Source organism: Terrapene carolina, unplaced genomic scaffold (assembly GCF_002925995.2).
Source record: "Terrapene carolina triunguis isolate 2854851 unplaced genomic scaffold, T_m_triunguis-2.0 Scaffold374, whole genome shotgun sequence".
In the NCBI taxonomy this organism is placed as follows: Eukaryota; Metazoa; Chordata; order Testudines; family Emydidae; genus Terrapene; species Terrapene triunguis.
Genome location: NW_020664725.1, coordinates 11,487,606 through 11,504,830, shown reverse-complemented (window position 1 = coordinate 11,504,830; position 17,225 = coordinate 11,487,606). Strand labels below are relative to the sequence as shown.

Genomic DNA, 17,225 nt, shown 5'->3' with positions numbered 1-17,225 from the left:
TTCCACATTGAAAGGGGAGGGGCGCATGTCTCCAGGCAGCCAAGTTAAAAACAATGAGCAGAGCGGTCACTTGAGGCATTATGGGACAGCTCTGGAGGCCAAATTACAGTACAGAAAGCAACCAAGTGTCTACACTGGCCATAGAGCGCTAGAGCCTCTGCACAAATAGCCTTATGACTCTCGTCGAGCTGGGGGTTTTTTTTTGCAGCGCTGCAACTGGGAAGTTTCTGTGCACAAAGTGGCTCGGCAGCATGTACACATCTGCAGTTTGAGCGCAAAAAGCTGCTTTTCTGTGCAGAAACTTGCCAATGTAGACAAGCCCTAAATCTTTGTGGTAGTATCTGCAGATGGAGGGAAGAGATGATTTTCCTCCCCCCACCCTCCTTCTGCTGTCTTACTATGTGACCTTGAGCAAATGACTTCACCTCTGTGTAGCCATGTCGTAAAATGGGGATTATAATACTCAATGCAGAGGGTGTTGTAAGAGTGAACGCTAAGCCTTAGATAAAGGTCTCTGTAAAAGGGCTAAGTACCAAACTGCATCTGTAACCAGAAGGCTTCTGGCAGCTTCCCTGAGTATTTCTTAACATTTTACAACTGTTTCTCCCCCCCCCCCGCCTCCACTTTGCCATTTTCTTCCCTGTGTCGGTGCTTGAATCAGAAGGCGTCTGACTGGCGTGTTCTCTCTCTTCAGGATGGACAGTGTGGGCTTTGGGGAGATTCAGAGTGAGGATGAGCTGTTTGATTTTGACACTGAGACTGATCCTCCCAACTGGCAGCAGCTGGTGAGCCAAGAGGTGCTGCTGGGGCTGAAACCCCACGAAATCAAACGCCAGGAAGTGATTAATGGTGAGTTCGCGTGTTTCTCTTTGCTGACCCACCAACTCCTGGAACCTTCAAACTTCAAGCAGGTGCAAACTGCTGGTATAGAGTTGATATATCAGTAGGTAACATGCAGAGATGCTAGACTGGCTCAGTCCCAAAGCAGCGCAAGCAATTTTAGATGGCAAAACAAGGACCAGCTTACAGCATGCTTGGAGGAGTAAAGAGGCAGGGAGGACTACATACTGCTTGTTGGAAAAAGCAGGCTCTAAGGGAATGGCTCCTATCCCAGCACACTCATGGAGACTTCACCTTGATCTCAAATCATACAAGTCTACAGAGCTGTGAGTGTGACTGGGTGAGCTGATAGGTTAATTCAGTAACAAGTTTGCTTCCCTGCACGTTCCTGTATCTAGGGTAACGGAGCATGGTTTCTGATTTCTTAGTACACCAGAATCTGGGCCAGCAAGGAGGGCACAGATGAGGGGAGAGATTTTCGCAGATTCAGGTTCCTGACCCCAGAGTTAATACGTGCTCTCTAAACTGCTTAATTTATTAAGTAACTCAATTGCTGGCAGATTCTGGCTTCCCGCTATGGATCATGTTGGAATCCACACACTGTTCCTGCGTTAAATGAGTAATAATCCCGTATTTCTCTTCTTCCTCTTCAGAGCTGTTCTACACTGAGCGAGCTCACGTCCGCACGCTGAAGGTGCTGCATCAGGTCTTCTACCAGCGTGTACTCCGTGAAGGCATCCTGACCCCCTCTGACCTGCGCAAAATCTTTTCAAACCTGGAGGATATCCTTCTGCTCCACAGTAAGGGCAGATGAGGCACCTTTCAGCTCTGCTAGCCTCACGACAGCAGTGATGGATGCACACATCTGAGATATACATGCTTGCTGATGCAAGTATGCATAAGTATATCCGCACATAGTGAGCATCCACACACAGCACTTGAATTACATGCACGCAATCATTTCACACTTGGTTTGCAAGCATATCTGTTGCCAAGGTGCCAGATACACTCTTGTTCTCATCCACATCCCCAAGCTGTCTTGAGGCGATGTACGCTCCCTCTTTCATAAACAGAGCAATACTGAGATGAATACTCATAGGCACGTGCGAAAAAACTAACCAGACAGATGCTGCCCAGGAGGATAATAGGCAGAGGGCTATTAAAGGGAGCAATATGTATTTGGATGCTGATGCTTCTGAAAAGCAGGGTTTCCTAGTGGTTAGAGCAAGGGACTGTTATTTAGGATTCCAGCTGTATCACTGTGATTTTTGGGCAAGCCACTCTCTGTAACCTTACTGTGTCTGTTTCCCCGCATTTTAAAATTAGAATAGCATTAACCCTCTCCTCCTTGTGAAGTAGACAAAGTAATGTTGGAAAAATTCTTGGAGTGGGTGGTTATTGTTCATTCTTATTAATGATTCCTGTTTATCAATATTAGCCTACCATCTAGCACTTCTGTTGTTTCACTTTAATTTGCCAGGTGATTATTGCAAATCCAGTCTCCTTTTTGGTTTGTTTGCATTTTGAAATAAATGACCAATTTAGATCATAGTAATTATCCCTTCTTTTGCCTTTTTCCCCCTCCAGCTGGTTTGAATGATCAGATGAAAGCTGTCCGTAAACGGAATGAGACCTCTGTTATTGATCAGATTGGGGAAGACTTGCTAACCTGGGTAAAATGAATTTCTTTTTCTCCCTGTTCAGAAATGTAAATATTCCTGAAAGTGAGAGTCCAATAACCATAGTAAATAAAGCCCCAGGGAAACCAGTGTAATTCGCACCCACCAAGAACGTAATATCTGAAATCGGTAATTTCTGTGGAGCTGATATGGAGGTGGGGACACAGGATGGTGAGAAGGTGGAGGGAGCTCAACATGGAGTTTTTGCAGAGTGCTTTATCTAATGGAGTGCTTTTATTCAGTTAAAGATAAATACGTGAGTCCTTTCTTTAAAGGTGACCTCCGTAGAGGGGAAAACTTGTCTGCCTTTTTTGCTTCTTTATGATGTGTGAAGGACAGAAAGGAGGGGGTGTGTGTGTGTGAGAGAGAAAATGAATGGCTTTTGCTGGGTGGTTGGATTACTTATATTTTTACCTTGGAAATATTGAGAATATAAAGTATTGTATTCTCTGTGTTTCTGCTGGAGGATTCATAAAACTACTAGACAATTGGAGTGGGAGTTTCCTCAGACCCAAGTGGAAGGAATTGGGAGTGTTTGAGTCCTTCAAAAAATGCTTGTATCCTGGGGGTCAGACTTTCTGTTGCTGTCTTGTGAAACCTATTTAATTTAGAGTTTCCGAGTTTGGCTAAAACTCCTTCCCTTTACAGTTGTTCAGCTTTCAGTCTCTTGTGATGTGTTCATCCCACCAGATCTCCATTCCTCTAGCCAAAAGAAGGCAACGTAGGCCTCATATTTCAGATGGAGGGAAGCCCCAAACCTTTTGGGTCTCCTCTGTATATTGTAAAGAAGCAAAAAATTGCGCACATGTTCCTTTCCTTTGCAGGTCACCTTTTAAAGTGTGTGGATGGAAGGCTTGGAATGTCAGCAGCCTGGGCATTTTTCATGCCAGTGCAGTCCCTTGAGATTTTTCAGCTGAATGATCAAACCCAAAACAGGAATTCATTCCAAGTAGTAGGCATTTTCAGGGACTCTGTGGCCTTTTCTACACTGCCACTTTATAGCGCTGCAACTTTCTTGCTCGAGGTGTGAAAAAACACCCCCTGAGCACTGCAAGTTTCAGCGCTGTAACGTGGCCGTGTAGACCGTGCACCAGCACTGGGAGCTACTCCCCTGGTGGGGTGGTTTTTTACAGCGCTGGGAAAGCGCTCTCCCAGCGCTGGTGCTGCGACTACACAGCCATGTTAGAGCACTGCCGCGACAGCGCTTTAATGTTGCTCGTAAAGACATACCCCTCGGCTGTCTCAAGGGTGAGTGCCAAGGAGAGCAGATACAGGGGTTTGCAGTGCAGTCTCTTGCAGTCATCAGCCCTGCTCATTTTTTTTAATTTCTTTTTTTCCCCCCAACTCAACCTGCCATCTCACTGCAGAAGTTTGGGGCAGGCAATAAGACCACATGTTGAATCCCAGGAGCTTGTAGTGGATGGCCCAACCACCTGGTTTCACAAACAACCCTGGACTTGCATGTACAGGCCAATGGCAAAGTAAAATAGGCCCAATTCATCCCTCATTATTTAAATCGGTGTAGTTGTACCTGCTTACACCAAGGCTGGTTTTGACTCCATGGCTTGATGGACAAAGCAATGGCATTGTGTCCTCTTCTGAGTCAGCAGTGACCTCAGTGCCTTGCAGTACTTTCTGCCTTTGGTATTGATAGAAAGACAGTGATTGTGAAAAGTGGGCTGTGTAAAAGCAGGCCTAACCGGAGATCTTCTCAGCTGCAAAGGGTTCCTCGGCGGGTTGGGGTGAAGAAGCCTTAAAGGCAGTCTGTATCCATTAGAGACAAGGAGGTGTAAACATGGCTATTTTGGGGGTATGGGCAGCTTTTTGCTTTCTGAGAGCAATTCCAGCATGTGCCAGAGCTCACGTGCCTAGTTTGTCTCTGTCTAAATTTGGCTTCCTGGGTTTCTTGGCACAGTTCAGTGGAGCAGGTGAGGAGAACCTGAAACACGCAACTGCCACCTTTTGTAGTAACCAGCCTTTTGCTCTAGAGGTGATCAAATCACGGCAGAAGAAAGACTCTCGCTTCCAAACCTTTGTGCAGGTGAGTTTCACTCAAAAATTGGAACTGGTCCCAAGTTGGGATGATGGTTAGTGAAGGATAACCGGGGGCTGTAAGTAAGGTTAATGCAATTAGCAGGATTATATCTAACATTGCTGTTGTATTGGGATTATTTCCAACACCAGATTGTCTCTGTTAATCACTTCTGGACAGGTGAACCTTTAATGTTGAGGATTAAAGATAATGTGCTGGTAGAGAGAAGCATGTTCAGTTACAGGACTTAGATACCCATACCTGTTACACTGTGCACATATCCGATTGGGAACAGGGGTTCTGTGTAGCACAGCAGGGCCCAGTAAACAGTTGGGTGTGCGCCCTGAACGCAAGAGACATGTGGTATACCTATCCCACTGGGAAGGATCTCAGCATGTGTGCCATCTGAAGAGGAGAGCATTATCTGCCTTACCGCTGGATGGGAACTCTGGTAATACAAAGACTGATGTAATTTTGAAAAATGTAGTGTCTACGTAGTGTGAAAGACTAAGCTGATGTCTTCCCTATATGGCAGTGACTGAGATTGATTATGGATGGTACCAGCCTGTGTGAAGTAATGAGGGAAGGAAGTCACTGCTTTTGTGATGAGCCTTTCTTATATGTAATTGCAAATGAAACTGGGCTGTGTAGTCTAAGTGATAAATCTAGGCATTTCTTGTCTTGTATTTAATTACCGGAAATGTGAAGTAATAGACATTTATATGATGAATAGATGGTACATGTTCAGGTAATTATAGTCTTAATAAAAATGACAAATGCCATTATTACGCTGTTCAATTTTAGGATGCTGAGAGCAATCCACTGTGTCGCCGGTTGCAGCTGAAAGATATCATTCCCACTGAGATGCAGAGGCTGACTAAGTACCCCCTTCTGCTGGATAATATCGCTAAGTACTCAGGTAGAGCATTTCCACGAGGGAGCCATTATCTTTGTGCGTGCATCTTGGCGGTTTTGCCAAACAAATCTGACTCTTAAAAATGTATGCATAGTGGATCGTTCAGTGCCATGGGTCAGTGACTGTTCTCAGCATGTGTCCTCCACCCTTTCTCATGCCTTTTCTAATATCCACTCCCTATGAGAAAAGCGCATGCACTTGGGAAATAAGGTTCAAAACAGGTTTGATGCCTGCAAGCTTAAACATTCTGTCTTAAGCATTTTTAATATATTTGTCATGCTAATACCTAGGTTCTGGAAATAGTGTGAATGTTAGAGGTTCTCTCTTCACACTGGATGTTGATAGACTTTGAATCTAATATTGCTACTCTTATCACCCTTTAAATCTTCAAAGGGTTGTAGTAACGTTGATACACGCAGCAGAACCTTGCTCACCTGTACATCACTAAAATGCAGTTTTGATTGACCCGAAACTAGTTACGACCAAACCAAAAAATGTGACCAAAATGGTCGTGTCGAAACACAACCTTTTTCTTTCTGCTTGATTAGAAAAATTTCATTCTGGTTTTGGGCAGTGGACTCTCTAGCGTGATAACTATAGCACTCTAGTCAGGATGTGGGAGAATCCAGTTTGAATCTCTGCTCCAATGACTATTGTTTTCTTTTATACAACTTAGAACATCTTCAGTGGGAGGAATTAAGAAAGACTCATACAGAATATCCCATAGCCCAGTGGCTAAGGGACTCTACTAGGATGTGAGAGATCCAAGTTCAGGTCCCTTCTCCACATCAGACAGAACCCAGGTCTCCCACATCCCAGGAGAGTAGCCTGACACTAGTGATATGCTTAGTTATAAGGGAGTTGCTCCTCCCCTGTCTTGTGAATCTTGTCCTCTTTGCTTTTGTCAAAATGCCTGAAATTTAAATGAATTTTTTCAAATTGGAACAAATATAAATATCCAAAACACAAGATCTGGTAGTAATGCGGAACTTGAACTACACAGATGTTGGAAAATTAATCTGGAAGTTCTTGGAATGTATTGGGGACAACTTTTTGTTTCAGAAGGTGGAGGGAGTAACCAAGGGACGACCACTTTAAATTTGATTCTGACTAACAGAGAGGAATTGGTTGTGAATCTGAAGGTTGAAGGCGCTTTGGGTTCTAGTAATCATGAAATGATAGATTGCATCATGGTAAGCAAAGGAAGGAGGGAGAGCAGCAGAATAAGGACAATGGACTTCAAAAAAGCAGACTAACAAACTCAAAGAACTGGTAGATCAGGTCCCAGGGGAAGAAAATCTAAGGGAAAAAATGAATTCAGGAGAGAATCTCTTAGAGAGAAGATTAAAGGCACAACAGCAAACTATCCCCATGCGAAGGAAAGATAGGAAGATTAGTAAGAGGCCAAAAAGGCTCCATCAATAGCTCTTTAATGACCTGAAAATCAAAAATGAATCCTACAAAAGTAGAAAAACGGACAAATTGCTACGGATGAGTACAAAAGAATAGAAGAAACATGTAGGGACAAAATCAGCAAGGCTAAGAAACAAAATGAGTTACACTTAGCAAGGAACATAGAAGGCAATAAAATGAGATTCTGTAAGTACATTATGAGCAGGAGAAAATGAAGGCAAATGTAGGTTGTCCACTTAGTGGGGAAGGAGAGGTAATAGGGGACGACAGCAAGAATTGACTGAGGTGTTCTAATACCGCTTTCTCTTGTCTCCACTAAAAAGGTAAATGGTTATCAGATACTTAATCCGGCTAATATTAGCAAGAGGGAGGAATGTAAGCCAAAATAGGGAAAGAACAGGTTAAAGAGTATTTAGATTAATTAGATTTTTGCAAGTTAGCTGGGCAGATGAAACTCATCCAAGGATACTTACGGAACTAGCTGTCTCAATCTTGGAACTGTAGCAATTCTCTGGAAGAATTCATGGAGATGGGTAAGGTTCCAGAGAACTGGAGAAGGGCAAATATAGTAGCTTTCTTTTTTAAAAGAGGAACAGAGGACCCGGGGAGTTAGCCTAACTTTAATACCTGGAAAGATGGATTTGAGAAGAACAAGTCATGCCAAACCAACCCAATTGCCTTTTTGACAGGGTTGCTGGCCTAGTGGATAGAGGCAAAACTGTAGATATGTCTCTTGATTTTAGTAAGGCTTTTGACCCAGTCCCACATGATATTTTCATAAGCAAACTAGGGAAGTTTGGTCTAGATGAAATGACTGCAAGGTGGGTGCACAGCTGGTTGAAAGACTAGAACAAGAAGTAATGGTCTCAAGTTGCAGTGGGGGAGGTCTAGATTGGATATTAGGAAAAACTATTTCACTAGGAGTGTGGTGAAGCACTGGAATGGGCTACCTAGGAGGTGGTGGAATCTCCATCCTTAGAGGTTTTTAAGGCCCAGTTTGACAAAGCCCTGGCTGGGATGATTTAGTTGGGGATTGGTCCTGCTTTGAGAAGGGGATTGGACTAGATGACCTCCTGAGGTCTCTTCCAACCCTAATCTCCTATGATTCTATGACTATTCAGAGTCGTTATCAGTGGTTCGCTGTCTAACTGGAAGGTGTATCTACTGGGGTCCCATCCTGGGTCCAGTACTAGTCAATATTTTCATTAATGAGTGGAGAGTATGCCTATAAAATTTGCAGATGCCATCAAACTGGGAGAGGTTCCTAGCACTTTGAAGGACAGGATTAGAATTCAAAAAGACCTTGACAAATTAGAGATCTGAAATCTGCAAGGAGAAATTCAATAAAGACAAATGGAAATTACTTCACCTAAGAAAGAAAAATCAAATGCAGCACTACAAAATGGGGAATAACTGGCTAGGTGGTAGTACTGCTGGAAAGGATCTTGGTTATGGTAGATGACCAATTGAATGAGTCCCCAATTACAAAAAAGGCTAATATTCTGGAGTATATTAGCAGGAGTGTCATATGTAAGACACATGAGGTAATTGTCCTGCTCTAATCAGTACTGGTGAGATATCCGCTGGAGTACTGTCCAGTTCTGGGCACCACACTTTAGGGAAGATATGGACAAATTGGAAAAAGTCCATGGAAGAGCAACAAAAATGATAAAAGGTTTAGAAAACCTGACTTATGAGGAAAGGTTAAAAACTGGGCATGTTTAGTCTTGAGAAAATAAGACTGACGGGGGGACCTCATAGTAGTCACCAAATATGTTGAGGACTTCTATAAAGAAGACTGTGATCAGTTGTTCTCCATGTCCATTGAAGGTAGGACAAGAAGTAAGCTGAGTGTACAGCAAGGCAGATTCAAGTTAGATATTAGGAAAAACTTTAACTGTAAAGGTAGTTAAGGGCTGGAGCAGGCTTCCAAGGGAGTTTGTGGAATCCCCATCATTGGAGGTTTTTAAGAACAGGTTAAACAAACACCTGTTGGGATGGTTTAGGTTTACTTTGGTCCTGTCTCAGCATGGGGGGATGGACTAGAGGATGCCATGAGTGTCCCTTCCAGTCCTGCATTTCTCTGATTCAGAGAGAATTTCCAAAAAATTCCATTTTGGATTTGACCCAGAACAATTTTTTTTGATTGTCAGCAAACAGAAAAATCCATTTTTTCACCCAGCTCGGCCTGAAAACTGCACAAAAGCTTGGTGGTAATCCCACATGCACCCTTCTTAACAAAGGTTTAATAACAGATGTTGGCTGCAGTGAGACCTGATCCATAGTATTACTTTCATGTTTGCACCGAATTTTTTCCCCCTCCCTATTTTTAAAATGTTTGTCCTTTATAGAAAAGGCTGCAGCTTAGAAGCTGCAGTTTTTCTTTTACTCTCTCTAATTATTTAGTCATGTTTACTTGCCGTTAACAATTTATCGCTTTTTCACATTGGTTTCAAAGTATGAGTAGTTTTATCAGATGTTATGCATTCACCACTGAGCCAGCTCCTCCGTCTCTTTAAACATTAGACAGCACATGGAAAAAAAATGCATCTTTCCTGTTTCTTCCCCCGACCCTCAGTCTGCCCTGACCAACCTCTCTGGGAACTAGAATGGAATTCTAGCAAACTTCTCTCACAGCTCAGAATTCCCTTTGGGCAGGAATTGATGAAGTGGAGAAACTTTTTCTGGAAAGTCTTTGTGTCCCTGTTTTGGGCGGGGAAGGTTATAGAATGCCGCCTCTACTGTTTGATCCGTATCATGGACCTGTGTCCAATGTGATCCAAACCTAGATCTCTCTGACGTGAAGCTATTTCCATCATTAATCTGTGAAGCGATGAAGCTAATTGAATGTTTTATAAAGTCCAGCTCCCCTCTTTGATTTTGGGGGGCCGATGTGTTGCATTAGATACTGGACTAAATGGTCCATTGGTCTGACCCAGGATGGCCATTCTTATGTTATGTTCTTAATTAATTCTCCTTTTACCCCTCCCCTGGAGCTCACCTCGTCTTTATTTCTTTGCCCTGTTGTAGAACGGCCTGAGGAGAAGGAGAAAGTGAAGAAAGCAGCGGATCACTGCCGTCAGATCCTTAACTATGTGAACCAGGCGGTCAAAGAATCCGAGAATAAGCAGGTAGGAGGAGGGAATGAGAAGGCTGGACAAGGGTGGATGATGGGGAGATGAAGAGAAACCATCCAGAATCGCTAGCACTGTGGTTGGAGGTCACCTGCATGTACTTGGACTCTTCCAAGTTGTCCCAAACTAGTATAACCATGACTTCATCACATGTCTTCCAGCGTTTGGAAGATTATCAGCGTCGCCTTGACCTGTCCTACTTGAAGCAGTCAGAGTACCCTATGCTGGATGAGATCAGGGTGAGTGACGGAGCGAAAGTGATTTATTGAGCCATGATCCTGACCCCCTGTAGTTAAGCTGGTGACGCTTCCTGCTATAACTTTATTGTAAAGTCAAAAAAACTCATTCCACTTGAAACTTCTCATGAAGAGTCTCTGGTGAGAGGTGAATTTATTTTATATAAAGGTTAAGTGGAACATTTATTAGATATGAAAACCTGAACCTCTGGTTGCTCTTGGAAGGTCTCCATGAATTTAATAACTTGATCTTGCAAAACGGAGAGTGTCTGTGGAACTTGTAAATGTCATGGAACAAAACTGCCATGGAATACTAGGTTTTTCACTTGTATGTCACATGAGAGAGAACTGGTTCACGGCATTTATATCCCCTTCTGAAACAACCAATAGAGTATGTACACCTCGTGGTGGGGTAGCTCTACATTATCTCCTACTTCAGAGTACTGCTGGCAGAACAAGGAAGTCCTTTGGGAGAACCAAAGCTTAGAAATTCTGTTGGCTTCACAAGTGGAACTTGTAGCTATGAAGATCCAATGGTATAGGTAGCCGAGCTTCTAAATCCAGTGCTAAAGTGCTATGCTTCATGTCCTGTTTAAATTCCAGCAGGTCTCAGAGTGGAGCTTGTAACTTTTCTGATATAGTTTTGTTTAGGGGGAAGGGGCACAGATATTTAGGGAGGGAGGGATAGCTTAGTGATTTGAGCATTGGCCTGCTAACCCCAGGGTTCTGAGTTCAATCCTTGAGAGGGCCATTTGGGGCAAAAACCTGACTGGGGATTGGTCCTGCTTTGAGCAGGGGGTTGGACTAGATGACCTCCTGAGGTCCCTTCCAACCCTGATATTCTATGATTCTATGACAGGGCTACACCTTTTGGTATAAATGTACAAAAAATTGTCAGGATATACACTCAACGTTCATCTTTTCATAGTAGTATATACTGTTTCTTGCAGTGTTAGTGACCATGTGGAAGTTCTAACATGTTATAATATCCAAAGAGGTATTTTTGTTTCAAGGATCATGGAGTTCACTCTAAAGTTCTTTTGTATGGTCTGCCAGCCACTAAAAAAGGCTTGCAAACTCTTTAAGAAATAAAGGAATCATGGAAATATAAAATCTGCCATCTTGATATAAACTCTGAAACTTGGAAGGAATGGCTAATGAAAATTACTATCTCTACTAGCTTGCCTGCGGATCTGTCAGGAGCCCTGACATGAGTGAATAACTCAGTGACGTTATAAAGTCCAGCAGATCATCAAAACAATTCATGCTTCAGAGTGTGCTGCAGGCACTCTTAACGTACAGTCCACATTTTGAAGCATTAACAAAGTAAAATATAAATTCCAAACATTTGTATGAATTGTTGCCAAAATACTGCTGGAAACAATCATTGTTATGATAATGCCTCAGAACTTCATTTAAAAGAAAATCCTCCCCCGAAAATGTCTAAGGTTGTGTAAGGCTGTACACACAAATCCCTCATCCAAACAAAACCTCATTAGAACATTATAGCTTGAAGATACTTGCGTGTCAGAAAGTCTCAAGTTTTTACTTTCATGCTGTATCTAATTTTCAAAACCATAGGCCACAGGATCCAACCCAACTTTCCATATAGACTTAGAAACTGTCCCCTCTACTAAAAATCCTATACATCCACCCACTACTTAGAGGCTAACTCCAGTCATCAAATACCCTGGCATTTGCTAGTGACCACAGCCTCTCCCCTATTGTCCTTTACCTAGACTACCCAGAAGCTTTCACTGCCCCACTTATCCCTGGGAACACCATTCACCTTCCCAACGCCCTCTTGCCACAGGCAGGAGATCCCATGTTATCACATTCACCAAGGGTACAGGACGGGAGGGGGGCACTGGCACTGGAGGCCATGCACCTCACTCTTTAACGTGGGCATAGTTTAGGGGATGGGGCGGTGTGCTCCCCCAAACTGCAAGCCTCAGGCAGGTGTGGAGCAGTGCTGGCTGGGGCTGCATTTTGAGGCTGGAGAGCTGATAACAGTGATAAGCTCCCCCGCTGTGAAGCACAGCCCCAGCTGGCGCTGCTCCATGCCTGCTTGCAGTTTCGGGGGGGCAGGCTGACCCTTCAAACTACGCCCATGTTAAAAAGTAGGAGGGGGCATGGCCTTCTGGCTCCCTGGTTCCAGTGCCTACACATAAAGCTTCCATTCCCTCACCCTTTACAGTCCTGACATCCCCCTGTGCCTGATACAGGGTGGGAGAATCCTATCCTTTCACAGCAGGGAAAACAGACGTTTCTTTCATATGGCACGAGGTCAGTGAGTGCTGAAGAGTGAAACAACCCACAGGTTCTAGGTTCTCACACATACCACAGATTCTAAATCTCATTTTACTTGTCTTTGAATTCAGCTGCTGGTCTTCTGACAGGAGTGCCTTTTACCTTGACCTCCAAAGTTCCCCGTGCAGTGAACCCCATATGAAAGCTACTTTTTTTTCTTCTCCCCCCATATTGACAGAATTTGGATTTAACCAAGAAGAAGATGATTCACGAAGGACCTCTGACCTGGAAAGTTAATCGGGACAAGACTATTGGTGAGCCTTATCCCACCAGCCAACTTAAACTTGGGTTTGTGACCAAGGGAGGGAAAAGATGTGGCATAGCTGTGATTCCCAATTATGAGTTGTACCGCTGCCTGTATGACTTCATGTCTGCTCCTCAAGCGGATTCAGTTATTCTTGTCAAATCTGAAATGTGTCTGAGTATCATTAGGACCATGCTGGGGCCCCGCAGTCTGTTGGGAGATGAGCCAGTCCCATCTGTAGCCCTCTGCTGTGGTTCTGATGAGAGAGATTTGCAAGCTTTGCTTAGGCTGGCACAGCCTCTGCATATATAATAGAAAATACAGCCTTTTTTTTTTTTTCCTATGTGCCATGAGGTGTGATGTGAGGGAGTGACTCGTTAACCCATTCCAGGCTTGTTTTTGCCCTTTACAGATCTCTACACGCTACTCTTGGAGGATATTCTAGTGCTGTTGCAAAAGCAAGATGATAAACTGGTGCTGAGGTGTCACAGTAAGATCCTGGCATCCACTTCTGACAGCAAACACACATTCAGCCCTGTTATCAAGCTGAACACTGTGTTGGTTCGCCAGGTGGCGACAGGTCAGTGCAACCAATGGGCAAAACTTAAGAGTAAGCTGAATGCAAAGGCAAGGCCATTTGAGGAAGGAAGTTTTGTCTAGGAGTTGGAGCAGGACATTGGGAGTCGCGACTCCTGGTTTTAATTCTCGGCTGCACTTTTGATTTGCAGTGTTACCTTGGATGAGCTGTTTAACCTGCCTACATCGGTTACCCCTCTGTAAAGTGGGGTAGTATCTTTACAGAGGTGGTGTGAGCTCTAGTTAATGTTTGTAAAGTACTCTGAGATCCCCAGAAGGAAAGTGCTTTAGAAATGCCAGGTAACCCGGGAAGAGGGAGGGGAAATAAACCGACTTTAAAGAGGTGTGAGGAGTAATAACTATTTTTTGTCAGGCCTGGAAGGCAGAGTCCCATTTGTGTTCGAGAATGAAACTTCTTTGTATTTATGCAGTTTGCCTGCTGGTTTACTTCACAGAATCTTCCTGCAGTATACCTTATTGGGTAATAAAAACGTATGGGTATCTGCCTGGTTTCAGTGAACTTGAGATACAATTGTTCAGGACGAGGCATCAGATTAAATTACTCTCCTCTTGTGTCTCTCCAGATAACAAAGCTTTCTTCGTCATCTCCATGTCAGAAAACGGTGCTCAGATTTATGAATTGGTGGCACAGACTGTTTCTGAAAAGACTGTGTAAGTGATGGACTCGGTTATCTCTGCTGTGGTGGAGAGAGAAATCTTACATCTGAGTAGTAGTTTCACTCTAGAGGGGCTTGTGAATTATCTTGAGCTCAGCTCACACACACAGCTAATGTGCAAAACTCTCACCTGTCGCCCCATTGGGAATTTTCCTTAATTCTTAAAAAGAACAACAATAACTCTTTGCCAGCTCAGGCTGTTTCTAGAGATTTTTCCGGTTATGTCTCATCTCTCACTCCTAGCCCTTCTCTTGCCTTACAAGTGCTTCTTTTTTTAAAAATCCTTTATTGGGGCTAATGAGACCCACATGGTTTAACTGTCAGATGAATCAATGACATAGTCCTGCATCTCTGTGCAGAGTCCTAGAACCTAACATCTGTCCTGGGTACCCTCAGGATTCTGGGACATGTTACAGAGTAGCAGAAAACTCAAAAGCACTATAATTTATGAATTCAAGTCCCTGTCTGAACTGTTCTTCATTCTGCCTTTGATAGGAGTGCTTTGCCTCTGGACTGTGAACACCTCAGGGTGTGGATTTGTTTGTATGGTATTTTGTACATATTGCACAGTACCATGTACATCAGCAATATAAAATGCATAGTCAGTGGTAAAATCCAGGATTGCTAGCTTTGGTACAAAGGTGGTGATACAAACTGCTCGCGTGCGTGAAAGTTTGAAACTAGCTGCATCAGTAACATTCTGGTACCCCCATATTATGTCTTGTAACCATTGTAGTTCAGGAAAATACTGCCCTGAGAGACTTGATGGCTTCTTAGTGGTTGGTAATGAGATTATCTGCCTTCTGTCGCTATGTTAGGTATTTGAAACTGATCCCTCATCTCCAGTAAGCAAAACTTGCCATACAATGGCTGAGTGGCCTGCGTTATGTGAGATTAGTTGGTGGGTCTCACCCAAGTTCATTGTGGACAGGTGTTGCAACATGTGAACTACCAGCAATTTTGGCAGTAACTGGCCACTGTTATCTGCTGTCTCTGCACAGAGGCCAGAGGATTGATTGAGCCCTGGGGTGAACTCACCCCTGCCCCCTAGAGAAAATCATCCAGAACCGACTTTATAAATGGTGCGTGTAGAGAGGTAGTTTTCACTGCTGCTGTCCGTGCTGTACTTGCTCTTTGGCAATAGAGAGAGAATTTCAGTTCCCAGGATTCAGTCTGGCATCTCTTAACGAGCACTGCAATTCCCTTTAAAGGTAAAACATTAATTAGAAATTTTAAATGTTCAATGTGGACAAAGAAATTTGTGGGCCCTTCCTTCAAGTGAGGTGCAATTAGGATAACAAAGACTTCTTTGGTGTCACCAAGCTTTTGTTCATTGAGTGGAATATTAAATCTGAAGTGCCGAAATTAGAGCTGCCTTTCAGCAATGTGTGTGTGTTCAATGCATTTTCAGTTTTAAAAAAAAGTCTGGAGACAAAGCACTCTTCTAGGGCTATATTCATAGAACTGGTTTCATTCCAATAGAAATCCTGTAGTAAAGAACCACATTCAGACTGCAGGAATCCCTCCCCCAAACTTTAGTGTATTTTGTTACCTTGAGAACTTTACGGAAAAAAATAAAATCTCTTTTCTGATGTTCTGCGTAAAATGACAAAATCCCAGGCACCCGCAATTCACTGCGGAATAGGTTCGCTTTAGGCCATTGCATACAATGCTCTACTTCTGGCTTCATTTGTTGTTGTTGGATTGAATCTCCCACTTCTGCATCTGTATGGTTTCTGCTGAGGTTGTTGCATTCATTTCTCAGGGCTGGAGCATCTGCCTTGTTAACTATGGTGACCTCACCAGATACCTGTGGAATTCAACTCACTGCCACAAGATGTTGAGGCAAACAATGTAGCAGGATTTTTAAAAAATGTCTATTCCTTTAAGACTATCCACAGTTATATTAGCTGGGTTAAAAAACCTTACATGAGATAGCATCCTTTTATGCTTCAAGTGTCTTGTCTCTCATTTTTGGCCTCTCGCAGATGGCAGGACCTGATAGCTCGGATGGCAGGGACAGTAAAAGTCGAGGCATCTAAAAGGCCGATTCCATTACCACAATCAGGACCTGGCGAGTAAGTAAAAATCACTTTCGGCTTTGGTTTTTCAGTGGCTTTTGTCCATTCCTGAACGGGATCACCAAAGCGTTGACGCTGTTAGAGTGGTAGAAATGCATGGGATTCACAGAATTTGGTCCTTTTTCCCCTTCCTGCAGCGAGGAGCGTGAGGAAGAAGAGCAGCAGAAACTGAAAGAAGAACAGCGTGATATCCCTGCCAGCGGTATGCAGAGTCCAGGTAACAGCATAAGTCAGCGTGCTGGACGCAGTATAAGAGGGATAGGCTTTGTCTTCACATTATAGGGATCTTTCTGCTGCAGTGAAAGTTGATGTGTGGTTTTTTTGTTTTTGTTTTTCTTGGCTCAGAAAAGCCTTCACTAGAAGCCCTGTGAGAGAGTGAAACCCGGTCTATTGAGGTATACCTGCTAGTCTTTCCCAGCTACCCTTAAACTGCAGGGAAAGGAGATTCTGCAGAGTTTCAGATACTTAAAAATAATAGCCCATGCGACAGATACACATCCTCAAATTTGTCCTTGTGAAAGAGAGTGCCATGTGGTTTAGTTTTTCACCCTGTGGGTAGTTCAGAATATGTAGTGGGACATCTAACTTGATTGTCTTTTCTGTTGGCTAGATAAAGATTTGGGACTTGAGTCTCCCTTGATGCTGAAGACTCAGTCTCCTTCAGCAATCATGGCTGAGAAGTCCGAGGTAGAAGATCTTCTTAGGACTGAAACACATTTTGAGAAAGATCAACGGGCAGAAGAATCTTCTGCGCGTTACGGACCACCACTCCCTTTCCAGATCTCAGAAGAGCGGTGGGCATTGGATGCATTAAGAAACTGTAAGTAACTATGATGCTATGGACAGAAGTGGCCCTGATGAGTCTTGATTTGGATCTGGGAATTTTCAGGTGGACAATTTGATCCCATGGGCTAAAATAGTATTTTCTGTCTGTTTGTAGTAGAAGCTCTTATGTTCCCATCTGGGCTGCAAAGCAGAATGGGCTAGAAATCAAGAATTTCTGAGCTTCAGTTATATTGCAGATGCTGGCTCTTTCTGTGAGCAAGTCCTCCTCTGCCTTTGTGTGCCCATCTATCAGACTGGAATA

At 43.5% G+C, this 17,225-nt stretch overlaps 1 protein-coding gene across 4 annotated transcripts in view; it reads left to right on the top strand.

The window, feature by feature from the left end:
* The window catches only part of ARHGEF12 (Rho guanine nucleotide exchange factor 12), a 96,346-nt gene that overhangs the window by 69,854 nt on the left and 9,267 nt on the right, over window positions 1–17,225 (top strand). For all 4 annotated transcript variants that reach the window (XM_024196653.3, XM_024196652.3, XM_024196656.3 and 1 more), the window contains 13 exons: window positions 695–849; window positions 1,494–1,640; window positions 2,428–2,513; window positions 4,435–4,560; window positions 5,356–5,470; window positions 9,911–10,011; window positions 10,176–10,253; window positions 12,739–12,814; window positions 13,217–13,384; window positions 13,965–14,052; window positions 16,046–16,135; window positions 16,276–16,355; window positions 16,749–16,958. In XM_024196653.3, the coding sequence (XP_024052421.1) occupies window positions 695–849; window positions 1,494–1,640; window positions 2,428–2,513; window positions 4,435–4,560; window positions 5,356–5,470; window positions 9,911–10,011; window positions 10,176–10,253; window positions 12,739–12,814; window positions 13,217–13,384; window positions 13,965–14,052; window positions 16,046–16,135; window positions 16,276–16,355; window positions 16,749–16,958 (1,520 nt within the window). The remainder of the gene's footprint in view (window positions 1–694; window positions 850–1,493; window positions 1,641–2,427; window positions 2,514–4,434; window positions 4,561–5,355; window positions 5,471–9,910; window positions 10,012–10,175; window positions 10,254–12,738; window positions 12,815–13,216; window positions 13,385–13,964; window positions 14,053–16,045; window positions 16,136–16,275; window positions 16,356–16,748; window positions 16,959–17,225) is intronic.